The sequence below is a fragment of the Grampus griseus genome (assembly GCF_964374135.1).
Source record: "Grampus griseus genome assembly, chromosome: 4".
Taxonomy (NCBI): Eukaryota; Metazoa; Chordata; class Mammalia; order Artiodactyla; family Delphinidae; genus Grampus; species Grampus griseus.
In genome coordinates, this window is record NC_138997.1 from 76,297,396 (window position 1) to 76,324,538 (window position 27,143).

Genomic DNA, 27,143 nt, shown 5'->3' on the forward strand with positions numbered 1-27,143 from the left:
ACAGGAAGACACTCCAAGCCTTTCAGGTATCAAACCACTATCATTGCAAGCCTTTACTTCCGGAATGCTATCTTTATAATATTCTCTCTGCACAAGCTTTCTGCACGTGGTTGCCTTAGTCATCTTCCTGCAGTAGCATCTGGACATCAAAAGTCCTGCTATATATTGTTGGTACAGAAAATTTGAAGAGACTGCAGTGCCTAAAAGTACAGTTTACGTCCTTTTGGAAAGTATGTATAAGTGCATGTTTTTTGTGCACCACCTTCTGTAGCACTTTTTTAAACAGATGTGCTCTTATTTTTAGTTAACGACTTGGGTTCACGCACTTAATTTAAGTATTTTAGCAATTAGCTTTATACCTAGCAACACACTTAAGGAAATTATTTTTTTTGAAGAAAATTTTCTGATTATCATTAAACTTCATAAATGGTTAGCTTTATTCCTTACATATATATAATGTCTAAAAGGATCATATGATGAAGTATAATATAAAGTTACTGTAAACTATTTTAGATTGCCATAACAACTTGCATTATTAAATTGCAAATAAAAGTATATTGTTTTCTATCTTTAACTCAAATAAAGCTTATAATAAACAAATGTAAGTTATCTAAATTTTATTTCCAACAGTGAAATTGAACACATACATCTGAAAGATTCTAACAATTAACAGTAGCTATGAGCTTGCGTTTACTTTTTATTTGTTGTCATTATGCAATTAGATTTAAATTAAAAGACAATGTCTCTGCCTATAATTCTTAGTTCTGCTCCTTGGGGAGTAAAATATGCTTCCTTTTCTCTGCATATATTGCTTTCTGTAAGTCCACCTAGTAGAAGCATCACTTACATACCTGCTAATTGCCTATGTGATTGAAATGTATTTACAGCTAAGTTCCTTAAAACATTTAAATAGCAAATTTAGAAATAAATAGGACTGTTAAGATAAAATATGCTGCCTTAATTCTAGATAATGAACTTCTAATAGCCTTAAGTATTATACATGGTTTTTGAACAGGAAGTGAAATCAGTATTATCTCCCAGTCCCACACCTGGTACTAAAGTATTGGTTAGTGCAAACTACCTTAGAAGGTCATATAGTTTAGTGAAAAAGCTAAAGATTGGTGCACGGTTCAGCTGTTATTTCTGTGCTTTAAATGTGCTTGCTGAAACAGTCCAAAATCTCCTTTCCATCACTGCCCTGTAAGTTCGAAGTCCATATACTCAAGGTCCACAGCAAACTGCGTTCCTGCTACTTTAACTCCCTAACTCAGGAGCTAAGCTGCAGTTAAGCAAAAAACTAAGTCTATTGAAGATATTTCCACAAGAGGCAATAAAGCATGGTAGCTAAGAATTGGGGTTTGGAGAAAGAAACCACTGTTTGAATCCCAGCTGTCAAGAGCTGTGATGATGTTGGACAATACTGATACATAAGTGTGAGCTTCTTCCCCTGTGAAATGGGATGGTAATGGTGCCTGTACCTCCATTGCCATGTAGTTTGAATGAGGGAATTGTCTATAGAGCTTAGCACAGTGGCTGTCACATATTAAACTCAATAAACGGTGGCTATTCTAATACTAATAGTTTACATTATTTTAACGTACACAAAAATCTTAGTAATATAAGGCCCTCTGGGGGATACACAACTCTCAATCATGTTTAGGAAAGTGGCCAGGGGAGAGAACTTAAGAGTATGCTAAAAAATCTGGAAAATACTTTTTGTACTACTATTACAAGTAAACTTTCCTAAAAAGTCAGAGGTTAAAGGGGAAAAAAAAGTATCCAAACTGTAAGCATACTAATAAGACACAAATACTAAATAGTAGACACACCATACATACTATGTGCCAGGTACCAACTTGTAACTTTCCCCTGGCAATAATGGTAGAACATCTTGTCTTAGAAATGACATTAAAATGCTTTTCTAGTTTCAAAAATACTGCCATTTTCTAAAATATTGATACTTTGGTCATGAGATCTCATAAGCCACAGGTTATGTAACCCCCATACACAATTTTAGGTAAATCCCCACTATCTGAATTTATAATTATCTCATAATATAACAACCTTGTATAAAATTTATCACTGATAGTCTTATCCCTAGAAGACATTAACCTCATTCAATTCATTCAAAGTAAAGGACAAAAATCAATGGCTAAATTATTTTATCTTACTGTAATACAGTCTGCCCTCTGGTTTGTTTATTGACTTGAGTAGACACGCTTTGAAAGTAACACAACTGTTTACTGGCTATGTGACCTTAAGTTATTTACTCAGTCTCCTCAATTATGAAATCTAGGCAATCATTATTAAACTGTCATTAATAACAGCTGCTGCTAATATCAAACATCTATCACTTTGCACAAATGCATTTTAATTCTCAGAATAAGACAGCCCCTATCATTTTAATTTATATGCATATGTAAACTGTCTAGTTTCAAAGTAACATTTGTAAAAATTTTATGAAAAACTACAGCACATGTCTAGATGCTGTTATTTGAATATTGAATAACAGATTCATATATATCTAAATATATCCATCTAACAAGTTGATACTTGAGGTGATTATGAAAATATTGTATCTTGGGCTTGAAACTAGATAGAATCTTAAGTACGGGGCCTTTTAGTGTGAGTAAAGAATATGCTTGAAAAATTAAGATTCACTGAGCACTGACTAGGTGTCATGCAGTCTTCTGAATATTGTAAACATATTTAATCTTCACAGCCTATGGAGGTAAGTAATAGTATAATCCTGATTTTACTAAAGAGTAAACAGACAAAGAGAGGGTAATTTGGCCAACGTCACTTTGCCTAGTGAGTGGTGGAACAGAAATTTGAAACCAGGCAATATGGCTTCAGAATCTATGCTCTTATCCACCCATGACTCTCTTTCGAAGAAAAGCCAAGAGGTTATTTAAAACTGAAAACCTGGAAAGTAACAAGCAAATTTTATAATTTTCATTCTGTTGTGTTCAACATATTATAAATTACAAAGAAAAAATAAAAGATACACAATTTTTAATTTATGAAAATTCCTTATATTTTCCCACCAATTATTTATCAGATTGTGTTTTCAGAACTTTTATAAAAGCATCTTTTGGAACTTCAACATTGCCAACTTTCCTTAGTTTTTTCTTTCCTTCTGCTTGTCTCTTCAAAAGTTTCATTTTTCGGGTAATATCACCACCATACTGAAAAACATTTTTAAAAACTACAAGTCCAAATCACTCCACAGAAAAATAATCCTACAATTACCAAGAGACATCAATACAATTACAAAAACTTTACAATTATTATCCATGAAGTAGACACCTGCAAAGTGTCTTCCTAAGGGTAACTTCCAAAGTTACGCCCAAGCAGATCCTAATTTTACTGTCTTCTCAAAAGAATAAAGGCTTTATTTATTTATTTGTTTTTGGAAGAAGATGAAGATCCTCAAGGAAACCCAGTACAACATTATGCATGTCAAGGAAAAGTTATCCATCTCCTTACTGATTCAAGGGCTTGAAATTTTAGATTTAGCTGTAGTCTAATACAGAGACTCACATAGGCTTAAATGTGTCAGTCCCTATGCTAAGGATTTAGAAAAAGCATTTATCATTTAATTCTCATAATAACTTAATCTTTTTTTTTTAATAGACGAAACAGCAAACTTGGCAAAGTAATGCAGGAGAGATGGATTTCAATTTCAGTTTCAACTCCCATTGTAAGACATAGTTATTGTCTTCAAAATCTGTCCTTATAAATTAAAACAATAAAACATTATCCTGATCATAACTATTATAAAAATGTTCTTAGATAGTTGCACATAAGGAAAATTTTAAAAATAAGATGGGAAAATGTGATCAAAATGAGTATGCTAGTATTAAAATCAAGCTGAAATTTACCTATTTAAAAAGAAAACATGGAGATGAGATAAAAGGTATTATAAAAACCAACAGTGGAAACCAATGTATTTATACCCCCTCTGATTCTAAACTTATAAAATAGGTATATTACAAAATAGAACACATGTAGATACGTACGCATTTTGCCAAAACATTTTTCCTATAGGCTTTCACACTGTAAACGAGAAAGTTCTGTATAAGTACATAACTTATACTATTTAAAAGTACTTATTTTCAAAATCAATCTCCCCTTCAGTAAACATATTAAGATCAGGTCACGCCTATATAAAATTGCCGTAAGCAAATAATTAGATAGCTTAAATGCTCTTGTATTTATTTTCATGTATTTGGAATAAAATAGAAAATTAATTCAACATGAATATCAACACAAACTTTGTTAAGAATAAAAAAAGGTCAAGGCTTGTGGGCAGTCTTGAAGAGGTCAAATTTAAGCATGGTATGAGCTTGATTACAACAATTATAAAAGGTCATTTCCAGCTCAACCTAAAAATACTACTACTACTACCACTACCAAAAAAACTAAAAGAGTTATTATCTCATTACTAACTCTACCGAATGTGGGTCAAGAGTGACTAGGAATATAAAGAACGATATATTTTACAAAACCCATTTCAGGGAAAACAAAATAATTTTAATACAGTCATTTAAGGAGCAATACACTAATCTATTTCTATAATGTATCTGAGAAATTTGGAGGATCAAAATTTGAAAATAGCTCCACTTTTTTGTATTCCATAAGAAGGTATAAAAGTCTTCTTTAAGGTATTCTCTACCTCAGCACATTTATGTTTGAATGATTATTTGCTAACTGTTTTAAATTGCATTTTCCTGGATGTTCCCCTATTATAAATAAACTTCACTCTGCCTAATCTCTGGGCATTTATGAAACACAAAATAACTAAAGCAAAATGGTGTTAGGAAATGAAATTCACTGCAAACAGAGGCTTACAATTTATCCCAAGACTACTGCAAACCCCTGAAGCCTAACATCATACCAGCATTCCTCTCTCACCTTTACAATTTACAACCTGACTGGCTCTGGGGAAGTGATATTAAATGCTTCAAGTAAAAATCATAATTTAGTTTTGTCTCTTGCAAGAATTACCTCCAACACCTTTTTAATTCCAGTTCCTATTAGTTTATAATCTACTTAAAGAGATAAAACCATAAAAACTTTATAGAAATTCATTAATTATGAAATTCAGTGGGGTCACAATAAAATGAATGGAAATAAAACTCCTCACAGCATATATATTAATAACTAAATAATTATCACCCAAAAGTGTCGTATAAGTAATTCAAAGTAATAGTCATCACGTTAGTAGAATTAAGAGATTAATGTATCTATAAGTAGGAATAAAGTTTAGGACAATGTTAAGTTTTTTAATATTCTTTCATTTTCTATGTATATCACTGCTAAAACCAACCAGTGTTGGTTGAAAAATGAATTTCAACTCACGTTTCTCTTGCAATGATTTTGCTTCCAAGAGCAGCTTGAATTGCTATCTCAAACAGCTGCCTAGGAAGAGAATCCTTCAGACGTTCACATATGGCTTTACCAGCAGAGTATGCTTTGTCTCTGAGATAGAAAAAATGCAGTTATTCACATATCCTAAATAAGAATATTTAAAGTAGCTTTCTAGTTAATATGCATAGTCAATGTAAAGGCTATTAAGGAGATACAAATGGAACTTGTTTAACATAAGCATCACTTAATCTCTGAATCGTATATGACCTTTCTGATTGCAAAACTAACAATTACAGAAAATCTAGCAAAACATACATTAGAGAATAAAAACCATCCTTGACGGGCTTCCCTCACCCATAGAATACCACTGTAAAACATTCTAGAATGTTTGTTAAACATATATCCATCCTTGTAGTTATTTTTCTGCATACATATTTATATTTAATTGTTTTTTACAGTTTGGATCATAGTGTTTATGATATATTCTACTTTTTTACTTAATAGACATTTTATACATCACCAAATATTACTCTACAATATAATTTTAATGGCTTAATAGATTTATTATATGGGTGCCCCATAATTTATTTTAACCAATCCACTATTCCTTGAACATACAGGGGATTTCATTTTTCATTATTATAAAAGTTTTAATGAAAATAAGAAACTTTTTGTTCTCAATTCTAAATTTATCATAGTTTAAAAAACATTTTCTTTTACTTTGTCTCATGTGGTAAGGGAAACATTTCTTTCCATGACACTACTATTTTTGGCTATTGTAATTCTGTTCTCCTTTTAACAGTTTGGAAAGAGAAGCATGGAAAAAGAATGGAAGGAAAAACTAGTACATGGAAATTTAATTACCTTTAATTAAGTTTTCAAAATGTAGCTGTCAAATAAAAATGAGCAACCAATAATTAAATGAAAACGTCAAAAAGTGGGTACTTTCACATTCTGTGCTTAGTTTCTATTCAACTTACTTGTGTACAACAGTTACTAGCTCTTCTACAATATTTCCATTCAGTAGAATATCCATTTTTACAAGTTCTGCAGTCTGGTAGCCTGCATCTTCGTAGTCAAAACTAACAAGGAAAAATGTCCAAGTGATAGATAAACATTATATTTCCCAAGAGACTACATTTTTTTTCTTTTCAAAATATCTTTTTTCTACCTCCTGCCATATCCTTCCCAACAGATCTAACTTTCAAACAAAATGTTACATATAAATTTCAGATGAATTGATCTACATGACCACGGTAAGGAACAAACGTCCTCATCTTTTTACATTTATGAAATTAGGTACAAAAATCAAGGGGAACATGCTCTACTAAAGGAAGGGGAAAAAACTGTGAAGCCAGGCTAAGAAAATGGATCACTGAAAGAAAATGTCACCTACCCAATGTTCCCTCCTAGCAGCTGGCTGGCTGTAGACAACAGTACATTCTAGTGAGTCATTCTCAGACTCATGAGTTGGGTTTCTTTCTAGTTTTCTATTACCAGTTAAATAAATGCTATGACAGTGCTAAGCAGCCATTAACAAATGAGACTTCTGGACTTCATATATGGCTCTTCAGTGTGAACCTTCACAGGGCTTTTTTGAGAATGAAATGAGTTAATACACGTAAAGCACTTGAACAGCCTAGTACATAAAAAGTGTTAAGAACAGAGCCTAGCTGAGCACAATATGCATTTAGTGTCAACTATTTCTATTAACGATATGGTCAAAAGCTTAAAGTGCTAATCAAAACAGGTTTAACTTACCAAACTGATGTCTTATGAGAAAGAAAATTTCAATTATGCTTTCATGTCTTTGCAATTATGGACGAGAACATGTGTATTCCTCCTGCCTTAATTTAATTTTATTTTATTTAATTTTGCGGTACACAGGCCTCTCCCTGTTGTGGCCTCTCCCGGTGCAGAGCACAGGCTCCGGACGCGCAGGCTCAGCGGCCATGGCTCACGGGCCTAGCTTCTCCGCAGCATGTGGGATCTTCCCCGACCGGGGCATGAACCCGTGTCCCCTGCATCGGCAAGCGGACTCTCAACCACTGCGCCACCAGGGAAGCCCCTGCCTTAATTTTAAAACAAACCGGTGCCTAGAGTTGCAAATGTTTGGCTTCGAAAGGTTTTCAGCAGGAAGGTCACTAAGTGACACTAATACTCTCTAAAACCCGATTACTGTCTGAAGTGTTGCTAAAATCCTTTCTTTTTTCAACAAACATCATTAATCATATACTATATAAAGGTACCATGTTAAGTACTATGCAGAATAAGAGGAGATAAGACATAGACTTAGTCCCTAGACTTTCCACCTTGTTTACAGCTTTATAATTTTCTATGCTCCAAAATCTTAGAATTTCAATTTTTTAGAACATGAAAAATTATCCACATGTATTTTTGAACATAAGAATTACCTTAATTTTGGAAGCTGGAATTATTTTTACATAGTTCAAAATAAACCATGTTCTCTCACTTAATGTGAAATATATTTAATTTTCCATGCTAAAAGATTTTTAAGACCACTTAACTCAGAAAGTCGTACCCAAATGCAAACTAGAATTCACAGACTTTTGTTAAAAGTGTTATAAACACTTAGTAATCATTCTTTAAATTATAGTAATTGTTTAACAACTTACTGCCTCAATTCAGTTTATTTTAAATTACATTGCTACTTATTTGCTCAAGCTCTTGTCTGAAAGAAGACATAGGAAAAAAATTCGGTGACGTATTAGAAAAAATAAATTCTCAATACAAATAAAGAAGATTCCTTTGTATCAAGAGTTATGCTGACTCTCTTCACTGAAAAGCTCATTTCACAAAGTAAACTTCCAGGTCACTGTAGCATGTTCTTCAAAATGCTGGGATCTTTCTTTGAATGTTAATTTTAAGTATGAATGTACATTCATGCATGTACAGATGTGAACATTCACTTTTCCATCAACTTCCCCATTATATTTTACATTTCCTTTATATCCTAGTATATGCTATCTAGTAATGTAGGATTTTAGGACACTAAGGGCACCTAGAGTTATTTGCCTTAACAAAAAATACTCCCACAATGCTATACTCTTTCTTCAGTTTTACCAGGCTGTTCCTCCATGTACTTTTATGGGATAAGATAATAGTTTTCATGATGCAGACCACTTATTCCTGAGAAGACCAAGTTATTGAAGTGTTCACAAATACAGGGGCACACCTAGCATTTTTTACAGACTAAATATGTGCTTCTATTTTCCAAATGTACACAGATGCTCCTAGGATTACATAACATACAAATACATTTTAAAAGTGTCACTGAGGTCATAGTAGCTTTTTCAAATTATTATAATTTTTAATCGAAATACAGGAGTACAACTCCTCTCATGAACAGGGCACTAAAATTTTTGCCATTAAGAGAGGAGTAATAGGGGCTTCCCTGGTGACGCAGTGGTTGAGAGTCCGCCTGCTGATGCAGGGGACACGGGTTTGTGCCCCGGTCCGGGAGGATTCCACATGCCGCAGAGTGGCTGGGCCCGTGAGCCATGGCCACTGAGCCTGCGCGTCCGGAGCCCGTGCTCCGCACCGGGAGAGGCCACAACAGTGAGAGGCCCGCGTACCGCAAAAAAAAAAAAAAGAAAGGAGTAATAGTTTGATGAATCAAAGAAATTCATTCTTCCATTAAGCAAATTACAAGTACTCTGTAACACCTATAAGCTTGCTCCAAGCTTTTCTAACCTTACAGTGTGATTCTCAACCATCTTCAAGATCACTGAGATTAAATAAGTGGAGTATTAGTAAACACTTGCTGGTCAATATTTCATAAAAAATTGTCTAAGTATCAGAGTTTCCCATTAAATTTTTACCTAGCATATCCAGAAGACAGAGATTTCAAAGAATCATAAAAATCCACCACAATTTCATTCAAAGGGAAGAGATATTTAAGCATTATTCTATTTTGATCAATATACATCATATTCTTCTGAACTGCTCTTCGAGCCTGAAAAGGGAATAAAAAATGTATTGAATGATAACCTAATCAAATAATGGTTTATTTAATGGATATAGGAAGATGTCAATTATCAACTTTAAAGAATGGGCAAAACGAAGGAATATTTTTTTAATTATCTAGTAAAAACATCTGACCAATATTTATAATACAGGAAGAACCATTTTGTATCTCAATTACAATATATTTGCTACCAAAGCTTTTAATCCTTTGTCTTTATCAAACTACTTTGTCTTTTTTAATTATACAGTATTTCATTTAACAATAAATCAAATTAGCTACAGATAAAGTCAAAGTTCTAATTTCTTATTTTACAAATAAAAGAAATTTAGGCCCAGAGAAATTAAGCGACTAAAGTTAAACTTTTTTGTGACAAGACAATTAAAATTCAAGTCCACTAGTCATTTGAGAGTTCTTTTCAATATATGTCAGAATATTTCAAATACGTACTTTTTAAGGACTATGATTATATCAAATTTGTGGATTAAATCATTTATTACAATGTGGCAAGAACTAAAGCAAACTGAGGAATACCCTCCAAACAAAGGTCTCTAAAGTATTATAATTATCTTTCAAATGATACTCAATTTCAAATACTCAAAAAGGCGAAAGGAAATTATACTTTACTCAAGTTAAAAGGCCATCAAATTCCTTTCCTTTAGGCTAAAATATCAATTCAATAAACTAACACAGATGATCAAAAATTCTGGCTCTATTTTCTTATTTAAAAATCAAAATACTGTAATTATATATATGTATATCTACATGTATAAATAGGTAAAATATATAAAGATATAAATCTTTATGAAAATTTCTTTTGTTAAATTCAACGTGCACTGCCGAGAGAAACAATTCAAAACCTAAGCTGGGTACCGCTGTTTGAGAAGACTAAAGTTTACTTTTGTATCAAACAGTATTACATTTATACCTGGCAAAGCATCATTATTTTTCCAGTATATTCATCTGGTGTGATAATGGTGCCCAAAACAATCGGCTCCAAATATTCTGTTACTTTTGACTTATCAGGGAATTGTGCAGGATTGATGATTGTAATTTCCTTTTCTCTGTATTCCTAAAAATAAGAAAAATCGCCAATAGTTAAAAAGAAATCTTAATAATTACAATGTTTTAAAATTTGTTATTTATAATATATATTAGAATTTACTGTTACTGAATGTGTTGGAATAAACACAAAAGAATTCTTAAAGGTTAGAATATTATCTTAACACACTTTAGATTAAAAACTCTCCAACTGTAATCTTTAACATTAATAACCATCATTAATATATTCTGGTTATTGACGTTTACTAAAACACATTGTGTACACCACTTAGAAAAATATGATGGAAGGATACATTTTAATCTGCTCCTTATAAGGCAGTGTAAGTAGTTTCCCAAGTTAATTTTGTTGGAAAATATTTACAGATGCCAGTTAATATTTGTTTAAAATGAATAGATTGCCACTTAGACTGAATACAATATTGTCTCTACTGTTAACTTGAAATCTAAATTTCCTACCACCACGTAGGACAGAATGCTTTACTTTTCATAAGATGAATTACTTATGACCGAAATTATACTCCTAATCTTTGTGCTGAATTTTGAACAGTATTTTCAGAACTAACTCTACTTTTTACCCTTAGTAACAGACTAGTATTGATAATGTGGACGTTTTATCAGGTTAAGAAAAATACTGCATAAATTAGTTCTCAAGTAACTTCTCCATCATAAGGTAATTCAACTTTTATTACTATTAATCAAGAAATATTTAGTTTTAATAGCTATTCAGCTACTGGTGTACTAAAATATTTCTCTTGTATTCTGCACACACATACACACCCACATACATTTATTGAGTTTTCCTTTGTATGCTGACTCACAACAGTACCTTTATCAATTTTGCTGATGAAAGAACAGCTTTATATGGAACAGTAGGTGTTGTCAAAATAACAGAAGCATTATATTCTTGCTCAAGTCGCTGGTTGAAAACTTCCATATGCAAAAGTCCAAGAAATCCTAACCTGGGGGAGAAAAAGCCAAACTCCAAAATGTTTATGTCCCACGGGCTGTATTTTCTTTGATGAATATACTGCTACTTTGTGGGGGAGGAGTGGAATCAAAAGAGTCATTCAATCTATCACATCATAATTAAATGCTAGCATAAATTCATTAAATAAGATAAAATCTTCCATTGGTAAAATAGCTTTAAAACTTACCCACAGAATATGAATCCACAGTGAGAAATAGGCAGACATTGTTTAGTTCATTTTACACTAATATGAACTTATCTTCAGAAATGTTAAAGAGCAATACACCATTTAAACTTTACTTTTCAATAAAAATGGAACACTACAACATAACTGAATCTTACCTCCAGCCAGCACCTAGGGCAAGGCTACTATCCCGATGAACTGTCACACTGGAATCATTTAGAGTCAGTTTTTCTATAGCACTCTTCAGGTTATTATATTCAGATTGGTCTATAGGGTACATTCCTGGGGACACAATGATTTCTAATTATCACATGTGAAACGCTGCCTAGAAAAGCTAATATGCACTGCTGCCAAGTTCAAAATTAATCGCTTAGCTTTTAAATTACTTTCTGTATTTCACTGACCAAAATACTGGTTTGCTAACAAAACTATAAATATTAAGTTAAATCGGCTTCAAAGTATTTTGCGAGTTTCATAAACGTTGAATTTACCACTAGATTCACACTCAAAGTGATGTTTTTGCTTTTGCAAAAAATACAGAGAAAACAAAAAAGAACCATGGGAATTAAGCCTATCAGGAAAATACATTGTGTTTATTTTAAGAAACAAAAGTGCAAGACATCCACAACCACAAATGAAATTCCGTGAGCAGATAAAAAGCAGAGGTAGAAATGAAAACAAGAACTACTGATTCGTCAGATTCTCTTTCACCTCAAACCCAAGTCCTCACCTCTTAAGTTCTTCAAAATCCAGATGACTGACTTTGTCTTAACAGGGGCAGGGAGAGTTAAACAACATTTATAATTCCCAATGAGAAATACAAAAGCGAGAAAACAAGGAATGGATACCCGGTACAGAGTAACCAGATGACCTTCAATCAGGTCTTCCTTTTTCAAATGTATGTAATATAATGCAGAAATAAGAGGTTCTGAAGTTATGCACACATGAGGTGACACTCTTCTCTGCCATGCCTACACTAGTATAATACAGTATTAAAGAAAGGCCAGCTAAGGGGAAGGCAGTCAGTAAATGTCCACTGATAATCAGTAATAAAAACATCCTAATTAGGAAAGTATTTCAAACACAATGACCTACTCTCTAGTGAAACAAGAAGGAAGTTCATATTACTGTGCTCTTCCAATATATCAGAGGGCTTGTTTAAAAGGTTAATTTTTAAGAAGTCCTAAAAAAATTTAGGAAATTATCTCCCACATAAAGTTTCACCATACATATGCAATTAACTGCTATGTAAATAGCACGCCCACAAAAAAAAAAAAATTAAGAAAAACAGAGTAACTGTTATTTTAACAGGAATTAGCTGCTCTTTAAAATGAGTATTTCTAATAAATTTTATTTCAATTTAGAGTAAACTGGCCCTTATCCTTTGAATATGTGCGCTCCTCACCTGCAAATACCATTGGCTTCGCTGATTTAAACCCAGGCAAGGGTTCCACTGGTTGTTTATGTAAATATAATGTATCTCCTATTTGTGCTTCAGTGACATCTTTCATCCCAGCAATCAGATAGCCCACCTGTCCTGCATATCTAAATAAAATTATTATATGGAAGTATTTACTGTTTTCATGTTTCATGTGCACACTCACAATCAGCTCTACTCTTCTAGGAAATGATCACACTTTCCAAACAAAACCTCATCAAACTGAAACTAAGTGCTACATATCAATTCTCAACTCTAAGAATCGTCAGCAAAAGAACATCCCATGCCTTACAATCCATTACCAAGGACCTCTGCAATACAATAAGCCTAGGGACCTTCTTAATGACTCTGCCCACCTCTGCATATTAAACAACAGTGAAACTGATAAATGCAGAAACATAAAACGCTCCTTGTAATATTTGTTTTATTAGTGAATTATATTACAAATGTCCTTTAAAAAAGAAAAGAAAAATTTTAACCAAGCAAAAAAATGTGAACTCTCAACAAATCTGATTATCTGTTTGATGTGCCTCTTGCAGGAAGAGCAAATCCAAGATTTCAGAGTTGTAGCTTTTTTTTTTTTTTAAAGCAAACTTCCTAAATGATAATTTCCATTTAGGATGAGGTACAAAAATCTTTACTAAAGATGCAGTAATTGTCAATATATATGCGACACAATATAGACAGACTTTGCATAGCACAGGGAATTATAGCCATTATCTTGCAATAACTCTTAATGTATAATCTATAAAAATACTGAACCATAATGCTGTATGCCTGAAACTAATATAATACTGTAAATCAACTATACTTAAATAAGAATATAGACAGATTTTAGAAATATTTGAGAAAATTACAATAGACTTTATGACTTTCAATTACCTAAAAAAATGACAAAATAGTGCAGTTTTAGACATACAACATTAAACTATCAATTGTGGCCTATATAGTCACCTGGTTCATATCCTGAATTTGACAAATGATGAAACAAAGACCTTAGAAAACTATGTGCCCAAGGTAATCTATCTTAGTATCTGGGGTACTAATGGAATAGGCACTCAATAAATATTTGTTTTATAAGTGAACTCAGAACTCAGTTTTATAATGTACACTACCTTGCTAACCTCAAACACCATAAATTCTTGTTAATCAAAGTTTTACCATGAATTCCACACTAAAGAAAACAATTATCGAATTTTCTTCACTATTTTATGTTGAAAAATCTAATTACAAAAAAATTAAATGTCAAAAATTGATACCCAGTATGGACATGGATATGGATGAGAGAATTATCTCTTCCACTGTCTCATCAAGTACATCAATGTTGGACCCAGTCTGCAACCAGAATATAAAATTAGTTGTGGCTAGTCAAAAGGAATAAAAAAATACATCAAATCCCTACTGTCCCTCACACATGAGATTCTTTTTCAAAGAGGATTCACTATGTAGTTGCATTCAATAATCAGGTTTTGTTTTTTTTCTAAGTTATCAAATTGGGATCATTCTAAGCGCACCAAGTTAAGAAAGGCTGTGACAGAAACACATACAAGTGTCTTTTAATTACTAATGCAGATTACTTACAGTTTGTGAGTTGGCTGCTCATTAGGATTCAGAACTCCTACTTCGTTAACTTCATATGTCTTTTGAGTATGCGCAGATACAATTTTATCTCCTTTGGAAACCACTCCATCAAATAATGCTACATTGGCAATCACACCCCTATACTGGTCAAAGGTGGAGTCAAATACCAAAGCTCTCAAGGGATTTTTGCGATGCACTTTAGGACTATTAAAAATAAGTAAAGAACAAACACTAATAAATTAAATTTAAATAATAAATAAATTAAAATCTTAATATAACACCTTTTTAACTCAAATATTATGCTTAATTTATTCTAGTACAGTTGATTAACTGACAGCTAAAATAAAAGGACGTTTCTATAAGGTATAATGCCTATATTAGTTTTAATTCGACCTCAAGTTTTAAATACATTTTAAATGATTGTTTTTAAATTACTTATGAAACTGATTAAATATATTTGTTCAGGATTAAGAAAAAACAATAATTACCAATGTATTCAAGTCTATTGCAATAATTGTTAAGAGATCTCTATCATCCTTTTTTCTTTTATTTTTCTATACTGTATTTGCCTTCTATATGTTACTAAAAATAAATTAAAAATTTATTCTCACTGACTGCAAAGAGTACATTTGCCATAGCTACTAAGCTAAAATAGCAGATCAAACTGATGGACCTTGTACTGTTAAACAAATAGTATAAAAAGAGCAAAATACATACGGGGGTATTCTTTTGATGACTGCCTGAAGAACACTTTCAACATTCGTTCCAAGTTTAGCAGAAATCTAAAAATATGTATGTGAAACAAACACTGAAAAAGTTAAGACTTCACTTTTCTATCCTTGTGACTGAGCTTTATAATTAGAAGGGAAAAAGAACTCTAAAATTTATCAATTTGCTTGAAGAACTTGGTAAAAGGAAGCACAAAGCATATAACATTATCAACAACTGCCCTTCCATTACAGTTAGGTGATTCTCTGGTATTAAACTACAAAAGCATTCTGATTATGGTATTGAAAGAACAGTGGACTAAGAGTTCAAAAAAATCTGGGTTATAATCATCACTCCACATGTAATAAATGACTTCAAACAATACACATTTCTTTAAGCTTCAAATTCTTCATCTGATAAATGAACTGATTTTTCATATTTTACCTAAACCTCAAGGTTGCTGTGTGAATAAGCAGTATTTGTGGATATCATACAGGTAACTGTAGGGCATATTATTACTATTGTTCTCACACTGAAAATACAGGTCAAAAGACTCAAAACACATGTGCATTTGACTCACCTTTGTCATTACCAGTAATTGAACTTATCTCTGAAATCTTTATTTCAAACCCAATTCCATGAATACTTCCTCTTACCCTTTAAAGTCCCTCTAGATCAGAGTTTCTCAACTCGACACTAAGGACATTTTGGGCTGGATAATTCTTTGTTTGGGGGGCTGTTCTATGAACTGTAAGATGCTTAACAGTATCTATGGATTCTCATCTACCCACAAGATGCCAGTAGCATCCATCCCCCAGTGTGACAACAAAAAAGGACTTCAGACATTGCCAAATGTTTCCTAGGGGCAAAACTACCCCCTAATGAGAACCACTGCTTTAGACTCTAGTACATTCTTTGCAACAATCCTTTAAGATCACAACCTCTAATCCACTGAATAGGCTACTTTTTTTTTTCATTATCCATTCACCCCCCCTGCCTCTTTTCACAGCTGAGACTCCAAGGGTCAACTGTTTGTGATCACTCTGTTTAACTACTTTTTATTCTCTATCCTAAGCAGTTGGTAAAACCTCAACTGTGACTGCATCCAACTATGTGCCTTTTCTATGCCTATAATCAGAACAGCTTAACATTGCTGGAGAAAAGTCAAGTAACTGGTCTGGTTGGTTTCTGTAAGTTCATGACCACAGATCTCAATGTGCAGTTAACATTTCCTGGTAGTCCCAGGACACATCCCTTACTAAATTCACATTGTCGCTCATTAAGATAATTCACACCACCTTCCTTTTCAATCTACACATTTTCCCTATGGCCAATTCACTCTCAGATACGGTTGCCTCTTACTTCATTTAAGGAAACAGAAAACATCAAAAACTCCTTTACCCAAACATACAAATCCATCTGCACCTGTATACACAACCTCTTTGCCTTCTCTCTTGTTACAATCTATATTCTCACCTCTCTGAAAACTCAATCCTTGCATCCTCCTCTTCTGAATCCTACTAATACTTCTCAAATTCTTACTCAAAACCCCCTACAAATTGATAATAATGTAGTGTAGTCTGGCTTCTAGGACCTCTTTTTCTACCTACACTTCCTCCCTAGGAAACGGCATCCATTTCTGTGGCCTCAATACTACATACATGCTAGAGACTTTTAAATATCTTCGACTCAGCCCTCTCCACAAATGCCAGAATTGTAGATTTATGCAATATCTCTACTTGGATGTCTAACAGACATTTCAAACCCACTATGTCCAAAACAGAGCTTTTCATTTTCCCACTATGTCTGTTCCTCCCCGAGTCCTCTCCATATTAACAAATACCAGTATTCAACCAGTTGCTCAAATCCAAACCCTCCTTGATTCTTTATTTCACTTCCTTACACGTAACACACCAGCAAAATCTACAGTATCCACAAAATACACATCAAATTTGCCCACTTCTTCAACATCAGCAGCACATACTTAGCCACCACCATTTTGCACCTGGGCTACTACTACAAGCTGGTTTCCCCATATCTCCTCTTACCCTTTTTTAATCCATTCTCTATAAGGCAACCTGAATGATCAGCTTATTTTCCTCTCTTGCTTTAAAATTCTTTCATTATCTTAAAAATTTTAAACCCTTTAGCACAGCAAGAGTCCCAGAATGACTTGATTCCCACCTAACTTACAAAGCCGTTTCATCTAACTTGCCTTCTTTCTGTTCCTTAAACATGCCAAACCTTGCCAAACATGCCAAGCCTTTACACTTGCTCCTTCCTCTTCCAGAAATGCATTTCTCCCAACTCTTCATTTCTTCAAGTCTCAGTTCATCAGAGAAGAATTCCCTAAGTTACTCTGCATCACAGCTCCTCTCTGAGAAAAAGACTTTTTTCATTGTTAAGTATGGTAATTCCACCTGGAACAATACACTCCGTTAATGTATTTCCTTGATAACATATGTCTCATTCAATAATTACTATACTTACTTCTCTTTTTACTTATTCAGTGAGTGCCTCCCCAAGCAGAATATAAACACGAGACAGAGGTCTTGCCTGTACTGTTCACTGCTATTATCCCTAGCTGGCACACACCAAATTAAGTATATGAATGAATTTTGTAAATATTTATTAAAATCTGAACAGTTAATTATACTTCAATATAACATAATCCAAGTCATGATACCATAATTTCAGAACTGCCTTACAATGAGGTCCCTCTTCATAATAAAAACCATTAAATTCTACGTATATATCCAAGAAAAAAAATTATTGCTTTTTCTCGTTATTATCAAGTTTATATAATCATCCAATGTGTTAAAATTAAAAAAAAACCAAAAAAACTCACTTCATCAGCTGAAACTTGCTTTTTCAAAACTCAAACAAGATTGAAAGTGGAAGCTAAACATTATATTACTGCACTGACAGACTTACTACACAAGCATGTAGCACAGCACAGTTCAGTGATGGCTATTTAACACCCAAAGCACCATTTAAAAGGTAAATTTAAAAATTCAAATTTAAAATAGTATCAACTTTGATATAAATAAAATCTATTTCCAAGAATGATATGTACATATGCCTTGAAATTAGTCTGACCCTGCTCTTCAAAGAGAATATTTCCATAGAGGCAAAATGGCATACAAGAAATAATACTATAAAGAGTTGCAGGAGGCCTACATTTTAGTCCTGGCACATTAGCTAACTAGGTCTATAACCTTAAGAAAGTGATAAAATCTTTGACTCTTAGTCTTTTCAACTGTATCATAAGAGTAATTTCTATCTGTCCTAACCATATAATAGGGATTTTTGGCAAAGATCAAATGAAATATCAGTAAAAAGAACTTTGTAGAACTGTAAGATAATAATATACTTAGGCCAATTACCTGAGATTTTTGAAAGTAAAACCAAGTCTTCTAAAAAAAAAGAGTATTTTACCTTAATACATTCATCACTTGGAATATCAAACACCTTTTCAATTTGTTTTTCAACGCTTTCAGGATCAGCATTCTTCAGATCTATCTTAAAAAGAAAAATTCATTATGTCTTAATATAATTAAATTAAAATGTATTATTTATTAGTGGTATTTGGAGATAGATAAAAGCATACCTGCTTTTAAGCTAACTGACCCCTTTATGATTTTATTTTCAAAAGTATTAAAATAAGAATAATCTAGAAAAAGGCAATATAATTTTAACAAGCATGGCCACTGAAAATAGGCAGACAGCAGAGCAAGCATGAAACTGAGGCAGTTAGCTATTCAAGGCAGAAGAGTTCAGTAACACCATGTAAACCGATTTTATAAGTTAGATATAACTTATAAAAACAAACTGTCTTACCTATAAGCAACCTTGCTTCTTTTAAACCTAACTTCAATATCAAAAAATAAAACTGAATGCCATGCAGATTTTTAATTAAGACTCTTAATTTATTAATTTTAAAATATAAAAGCTTTATCAACACTGCTCAATTTAGCACTTAACTGTTAAGTGTCCTGTGTTACACTATTTCATCCTAGTTCATAAGGTCCTTTTCTTTTCCTTTATATGGTTTAGTCCAACACTATTGTGCCTGCCCTGCCCTTTACTACAGAAACAGCCCCCCATCACTCTATGTAAGTCAGGGAGACCATCTTCTCAACTACATGCCAGGGTATAGGAGCTTGAGCTGCAATTTTATCATATGCAATTCAAAGAAATAAATCCCACCAATATACAACTGACCCTTGAATAACAAGAGTTTCAACAGCACAGGTCCACTTGTGTGCAGATTTTTTTTCAATAAATATGTAAAAATACACTTGTAGAACATCATGTGCAAGACTTGTATTGAGTGGATAGCCTATCCCTAGCAAAGGCATAAGATGAGTGATATTTAACATAAAATTAATAATGTGTTGGTTTTCTTACTGTTTTATAACTTTGCTTTCAAAGAATTACATTACCATACAGTATGCCTCTCATAACTGGAGAAACTGCATATCAGCCTATAATTATATATAAGCATATTTTTTTAAAATGTAGCAATGTTTCCAATACTGTTATAAATGTGACTGTAATACTGTATGCCATAAAAACTTTATAAGGATTCATTCATTAGTGTATATGCTAGGTTTCCATGAAGCAATCACATACAGTATCATACCATAAAGCAATCATATTTCTGCTTCATTATCAATGTGTGAATCATTATACCTGCAAATGAATATGAAGTTCTTTTTCACATTATGTTTTAATTTTTTGATGTCTGGTGTCAGTAATACATATAACATCTACGGTGTTTTGTATCACCTAAGACAATATTGATGTAAGTACTGAGAGATGATTCACCTTATAAACAGATGACATAAACTTAGGGTATTGATAAATAGAGTACTGTAAATATATTTTCTCCTCCTTATGATTTTCTTAGCATTTTAATTTCTTTAGCTTACTTTATTGTAAGAATATAGTATACAATACATATAACTACATATAACATACAAAGTATGCATTAAGAGACTGTTTAAGCTACTGGTAAGGCTTTGGTCAACAGTAGGCCATTAGTAGTTAAGTTTGTGGGGAGTCAAAAGTTACACGCAGATTTTTGACTTTTCCTTTATATAGTTTACAAAGTAAAATAATAAATAGCACTGTTGTGCTAACAAATTACCTTGTTTATGACTGGAATTACCGATAGCTGTGCTTCAAAAGCAAGAAAGAAGTTTGCTACAGTTTGGGCTTGAATACCCTGAAAATAACAAGACACAAGACACTAAGATGATCATTCCACCATTTATGGCAAAAGTTGTAATTCAAGACCATTCCACACATCCTCATCAAAAGCAAAGGTACAAGGCAAACTATGGTATCTATACTTCCATGCATCTGGATCATTCCCTGTGAAAATTTCTTTCAGTTCATGAAATGTTTTTTAGAGGGCACTGTATTAGGCTTTGGAGACAAAGTAGTAAAACACAGATCCTTAAAGACCTCTAAGCCTCCCAAAGGACTCTTGTGACACATTTTGTAAAGCCCAGTATATGTATGTAAGGTAGAGACTGACTCTCCCTGACAGGCTCAGGGAAGATTTAACACAACAACAAAAAAATCTTTGGGTTTTGAATGAAGAGTCTGTGAGAAACTGAAACATATCAAAAGCTTACTTTAAATAGTATATCATAGCTCTTATATTCTCATCTCAATATGTTATTATGGTTATATTTATACCAGAGAACTTGGTAATGTTATTGACATGTTTCTTTAAACCTAACACTTCCCAAATTATTACCTTAAAAACACCCCAAATGACCTCAAAAATAAAGATTTATTTTCAAGTTCTGCTAAAAAATTGAAACCTCAGATTAAGAACTGCTTAAAATTGAGGTTTTTTTGGCAGGATGTATATATAACATGACATACTTCAAAAATCTCTTGAACAATTTCTCTTAACATTTTTGAAAGAATGAACTAGTCAACTTCACAGACAACTTTAGTGTAATAAAACTTCAAATTAACAGGACCAAAACATAACTTTAAGTAATAAAATAAATCTTATTTTCTTCAAACACAAAAATTCTATTTCCCAAAGCATTTTAAGGAAAACCCTGGAACAACCAAGTAGCATATCACATCATATAAAATTAAAGTACCTACCTCATTTGCATCCACCACAAGTAAAACACCCTGGCAAGCTGAGAGTGACCTGGATACTTCATAACTAAAATCAACATGGCCCTGAGAAACAAAAAATATTAATGCCTCTAAGTGTTGGAGTTTAAATGTTTCTTAGGGAGGGGCACTATGGTAAATATATTGACTCCACTGGATAAAAAGTTAATAGGTTTCTTTTTTAGCCTGTGCTTGTGAAACAACTGACACTAACATAAGAACACTGAGAAAACAAAAAGCAAAGTGAGGTGTTTAATGTTCAGTTCAAAACCTGAAAAAAGGATTTGTTTGCAGTATTAATACAAGGCTGACTTTAACAATAGAGAAAAAATTGATATTAAATTTACCGGTGTATCGATGAGATTTAAAAGGTACTGCTTTCCTTCATAATCATAGAAGAGAGACGCTGTCTGTGCTTTAACAGTGATTCCTCTTTCTCGTTCCACTTGCAATTTATCAAGAACTTGTTTATTATTTTTTGTTTTATCAATTGCCCCTATAAATACAAATGTTTATTGATATTTCTGAGCTTTTAAAAAGAGACAATACTGCATATACAATTAAAACCAAACTTTTAAAAAGCATGGTAAAATTATCAATTATTCATTGCCATTAATTAGGTATAGAATATAAAATGAAAATACCTGTTAGTTCCAGGAGCCTGTCTGCTAAAGTACTTTTGCCATGATCCACATGTGCAATGATACTGAAATTTCTAGTGTTTTCAACAGAGAATCTAGACATATCAATTTTTTCCTAGAAAGGGGAGAGACATATTACATTTATGAGTATAAATTGTGCACAATATGAAACAAGTATACTAAATTAAAGACTGTTCTTTTAGTCTTCTTAGAACAATTTCATTTATAGCATTTATATTGTTTATATTATTCCTCTGACAGTAAAGAGACATATGGCTAAAGTCGTATTACAAGCAATGGATTACAACAGGACCATCAAAAACATTGGTTTCACTGTCAAAGGTGACCATATAGCTAAATAAAAGTCTCATAATATTTCCATCACTCGAGGGCCAATGAGGAACTGAATGTACGTTCATGAATGGAGAACACAAGATACGTAGAACTCTACAGCCTTAGAGCAGCGGTCCCCAACCTTTTTCGCACCAGGGACCGGTTTCATGGAAGACAATTGTTCCATGGATGGGGGGCAGGGGGAGGTTCAGGCAGCCATGCGAGTGATGGGGAGTGATGCGGGGCGGCAGAGGAAGCTTCCCCCCCCACGCTGGACCTCACCTCCTGCTGTGCGGCCCGGTTCCTAACAGGCCTCAGACCAATGCTACCACTGCCGTGGAGCACCTGGTCTAACAAAATCTCTTGAAACAAAAAAGCTACAGAGAAGCTGAAAGAATAAAAGGAAAAGTTTTCGCCCCCATCACATATTTAATCAACAGTCTACTTAAAAATCTGTGCTCCTAGTAGAGCCTTCAGAAGTTTAATTTGGATGATTTTGTTATTTGACAACTTCTTTGGAGAGAGAGAAGGAAAAAATATGACCACATCAGGAAAAAAAGCCTCTTTTTTTTATCACTTTAATTCTTAAAATATTTTGAAAAGTTAACTTCTGATTTTTAGTTGCATACACCTTTACTGTTTTACTGAGACTCACTGCAAATTGCTAAAAACTGGTATTTAAGCAGATATGTCAGTTTTTTGTACTCAAAACATTTCATTTTTCCAATCAAATTTTTATCTCCTAACCAGCAAAAAAAAGTGAAATTACAATGAAATACACAACTCTCGTGAGCTTAAGTTTCCTTTTTTTTTGTAAGTGCTCCAATACAAGGCGCACAATAAGAGTGCAACTACACCTGAAAGGAATTCTGCAAAAAAACTAAACCTGATTTGTTTGCCCCGTGGATTCCCCCCGCCCCCAACATTCAATTCAAAAGATATACAGTCCTGCACCATTTTTAAGATCTGGGAATTGCAACATAAATCCATTTTACATTCCACAGGCATTTTAGAAAAGGGTAAAACCGAATAATTATAGTCTTTTTTATCCGCAGTTACTCACAACTTGCATTCAGTTACTTTACTGCCTAAACTGTTATCTCTTCACAGTTATCAGACAGTACAGTTTTTAAGAGTCGCTGGAGCCCCACCTCCTCCAACCACAGGAATAGTCAGAACTGCACAAGCCTGCTCCGGCTGAGGCTAAACGAAATAATAAAACAAACAGAAGATAAGGCATACCCAGCACTCCTTACAGTCTAGGTACTGGGCTAAAAGGTCTGTGCCTTACACCGCGCAAGCCTCACAAACAGCCATTCGGAGTTTTATGAGCATCTCATTCAACAACGTTAGAAACAGTCACAGGAAGGTCAGGTAACTTGCCCAAGTCCCATGGCTAAAAGGTTGCACGAAAATGGAACGAGCAGCTTCCCCAGTAGGCTTTTAAAATTAAATACATGCTGAGACCAGCACCTCGCATAAACAATAAAAGACTTCTGATATCACCAATGAGGAAAGTTAGGGCGTGACTTGCCCAAGGTCACACTGGTGAGCAATGGAGTCAGAAACCCGAGCGGAGCCCGCGCCCTTCTCAGAAGCGCAGCCTGCGTTCACAGGTAGTCCTAGGAAGGCCGACACATTCCCAAATTCCCAAATTACTTATAAGTAATTTAATATGGATGTTGGTGTATAATTTTTATCTTCATAAAATGGGCGAAGGCATTAGGATTAGAAGTGTTTAAACTGAAAAAGTATCCAAACCCAACAAGTACAACAGTAGCAAAATAAGCCCCCCCCCCCAAGTTTTAAAACTTGGCTGACGAGAAACTCAGAGGCGGTCACCTTGCGGTCCGCAGAGCTGTAGCTCCTGTCCGGAGTCTTGGACTCGGCTGCAGCTCCCCGGGTCGGCGCGGGGCGAGGCCCGGGCAGCCCCCGACGCGCCGCCCGGGTGGCCCAAGCCGCCAGCGCGCGTCTGCGCCAGCAGCCCTGACCCGCAAGCGTCCACATCCCCCCGCGCAACAGAATCGTCAGGAGAGGGTCCCGAGACGCGACGGCGCCATCACCCCCGGCTCCGTTTCCTCCAAGACGCCCCCGCTAGGAGCTGAAAGACAGGATTCAAACACGCTTTCGGAAGCAGGGAGGAAGACTTAAACTGCGAACCACGGCCCAACTAAAGGCCCCGGCAGGACGCCCAAGACGCTCGGCGACTCGCTGACGTCCGGACGTCGCATGACGTCTTGACGTCAGCGTGCCTCCGCGCGGAGCTCTAAGGAGGTCACGTGAGGGAAGCTCTCGCGGGCAGTGTTAGCAGTTCTCTTAGCGAAACCTTGGGGGTTAACCTACCAAGTGGTAAAGTACGAGAGTAACTTTTAAAATCTGGAAGCTGAGGTGTATTCTCCATGTTATCTGCGGTATCGCTAGTATTGAAGTGCATCCGAATGGAAACGGGCAGTAAAATTTATTGCAATAATGTATCCTAGGAAAGTTTGGGCCAGAAGTGAAGGAGGAAAAAAATTACATCCTGAAAGCCCTCAGTCTCTGTCACCTTCGGGTTACCACTTCAACAGTGTTTACCTTGTGGGGCAGGCAGAGCTCTAAGGTGGAGGATAATGATAAGAGATAATGAGACCTGTATACCACATCTAGTGTCTGTCTCCCACTATCTCCCGTGGGCTTTTATGCAATATCCAGGGTCTGGTACAGAAGAAAAGCAGCAGCTGTGTTGAGTTTACCATTGTACTGTTTCTAGTTTTTTCTTGGGACTACTGTAAAACAATACTTGATACATCACTAATTGCTACTGTCATCTTACAGAATGAACTTAATAGCCACCTTGAAATGTATTGAACACAATCGTTTCTAATAATTCATATAAGTTAGTGTTGCCCAAATTTCAGTAATTTTAATATTATCCTCGATTTTCACCATGTCCTCATACCACTATTATTAAGTGATATTTTTCTTTAAATCAACTTACCTTTTATACTTGAATGAGTTTATTTTAAAAGAAAAATTTGTATCATTTTCTATAAATGGAAAAAGCACTGTGACCTGTCCTAAATTTCAAAGTAAAAATAAGTATAATTAATACTAAATGTGATTCAATTCTAAATAAATGTTACCTGATAAAGGCTCAGAATCTCTCTTGATTAAAAATGGGGATGAATAAGCATTAAAGAATTTTAAAACATAGCACCAAACTGAGATAATTCTTCTTGACCTAATCAGCAGTATTGAAGTAAAATTGAAAGAAGAGTTTTCTCTGTATGATTCAGTGTCCTTAAGGCCATGTCTATGTTCAGCCTAAAATTATCTTGGTACCTCCATTAGTCTCACACTTTGGGAATACTGTAATATCTTATTTGGTTGACATTATCCTCCCAGACCCAAGATGAAATATGTATTTATTAGAAAAATACTGAGCCTGCCTGTCATGTAATGTACTAGATGTGCAGACTCAGACAAATTAAGCAAATTGTCTGAAATTGTATAATAGGTAAATGGAAAAAAATCTATATTTGAATTCAGATTAAAAACCAAAGCTCAAACCTCTACAATGCCTTTGACAACACAAGATCATTTAGTATTCAACCTGGGAAGAAAGGGGAAGTGGAGTCACTCTAAGTTTCAAAGTTGAGGTATCATTTTTTTTCTGGGCCTTGAAGGATAAAAAGGTTTTCTGAAAGAGATAACTGGAGCCTAATCAAGCAGAGGGATCATTGCTAGCATAATTGTACTTACTATATTCCCAATACTATTCTACACACTTTGTATATATCAACTCAATTCTTACAGAGCCCTCTAATGCAAGTACTCTTATGATTGTTTCTACTGTACACATATCTGAGAAAAATGTGGCCCAGGCTTTTTAAGTAACTGCCTAAAGTCACAGAGTTAGTGATGAAGTGGGCTGTGAGCCCAGGTGGACTGGCTCCAGAGTCTACACCCTTAACCACTCCATTAAACTCTGCTGAGCGAGGGTGAATGAGTAAAAAGGTATGACATTGAGTTAATGCTCAGAAGAGGAAAATGGCCAAGATTAGAACCTCGGCGTTTTACTTGAGGCAAGGGTTTCTGAAGAGCACATATAATTAAAAACATATAAATGGAGGCTCATTTCCCCATACAAGGGAATGTATAATAGGGAAGTTACATTCTTGCATAGTACAGTAATCTGCAACTATTGTATTTATGTTTTTAAACATATTTGAAGAGTCTATTGATTTGCTAGGGCTGCAAGAACAAAGTACAGTAGAGGGGGTGGCATAAACAGAATTTTTTTTCTCACCGTTCTGGAGTCTAGAAGTCCGAGACCAAGGTGTCAGCTGTGTTGGTTTTTTCTGAGGCCTTCCTCCTTGGCTTATAGATGACCATCTTCTCCCTGTGTCTCCATATGGTCTTCTCTCAATACCTGTCTGTGTCCTAATCTCCTCTTCTGATAAGGACACCAGTCATATTGGATTTGGGCCCACTCTAATGACCTGTCTTTAACTTAATTATCTCTTTAAAGACTTTATCTTTAAATATGTTCACATTTTGAGGTGTACTCGGGGTTAAGACTTCAACATGTGAACTTTAAATATCAATTCAGCCCATAAGAAAGGGAATCATAAATTTAAAAATTATATATATAAACAATAATTTTTATGACCTCTAAATTCTGTTTCAAAGTTACTGATATGTTGGAGCATTTTTAACAGTAATACCATTAATAAATATTT

At 34.2% G+C, this 27,143-nt stretch overlaps 1 protein-coding gene across 3 annotated transcripts in view; it reads right to left on the reverse strand.

Annotated features, from left to right (window-relative positions):
• Positions 1-24,599, reverse strand: part of GUF1 (GTP binding elongation factor GUF1) — a 32,476-nt gene extending 7,877 nt beyond the window's left edge. The window contains exons 1-17 of one of the 3 annotated variants that reach the window (XM_082652713.1): positions 24,265-24,599; positions 22,093-22,204; positions 21,796-21,944; positions 21,434-21,514; positions 20,451-20,528; positions 18,737-18,820; positions 15,308-15,372; positions 14,591-14,794; positions 12,977-13,116; positions 11,730-11,853; positions 11,247-11,379; positions 10,287-10,430; positions 9,216-9,349; positions 6,354-6,455; positions 5,365-5,484; positions 4,023-4,059; positions 3,027-3,188 (exon numbers count right to left, since the gene is read on the reverse strand). In XM_082652713.1, the coding sequence (XP_082508839.1) occupies positions 3,051-3,188; positions 4,023-4,059; positions 5,365-5,484; positions 6,354-6,455; positions 9,216-9,349; positions 10,287-10,430; positions 11,247-11,379; positions 11,730-11,853; positions 12,977-13,116; positions 14,591-14,794; positions 15,308-15,372; positions 18,737-18,820; positions 20,451-20,528; positions 21,434-21,514; positions 21,796-21,944; positions 22,093-22,204; positions 24,265-24,429 (2,010 nt within the window). In that variant the 5' untranslated portion in view covers positions 24,430-24,599 and the 3' untranslated portion in view covers positions 3,027-3,050. Of the gene's footprint in view, positions 1-3,022; positions 3,189-4,022; positions 4,060-5,364; positions 5,485-6,353; positions 6,456-9,215; positions 9,350-10,286; positions 10,431-11,246; positions 11,380-11,729; positions 11,854-12,976; positions 13,117-14,590; positions 14,795-15,307; positions 15,373-18,736; positions 18,821-20,450; positions 20,529-21,433; positions 21,515-21,795; positions 21,945-22,092; positions 22,205-24,264 lie in introns of those variants that run through there. The other 2 variants (XM_082652715.1, XM_082652714.1) reach the window with 2 other exon arrangements.
• Between the last annotated feature and the right edge of the window lie 2,544 nt (positions 24,600-27,143).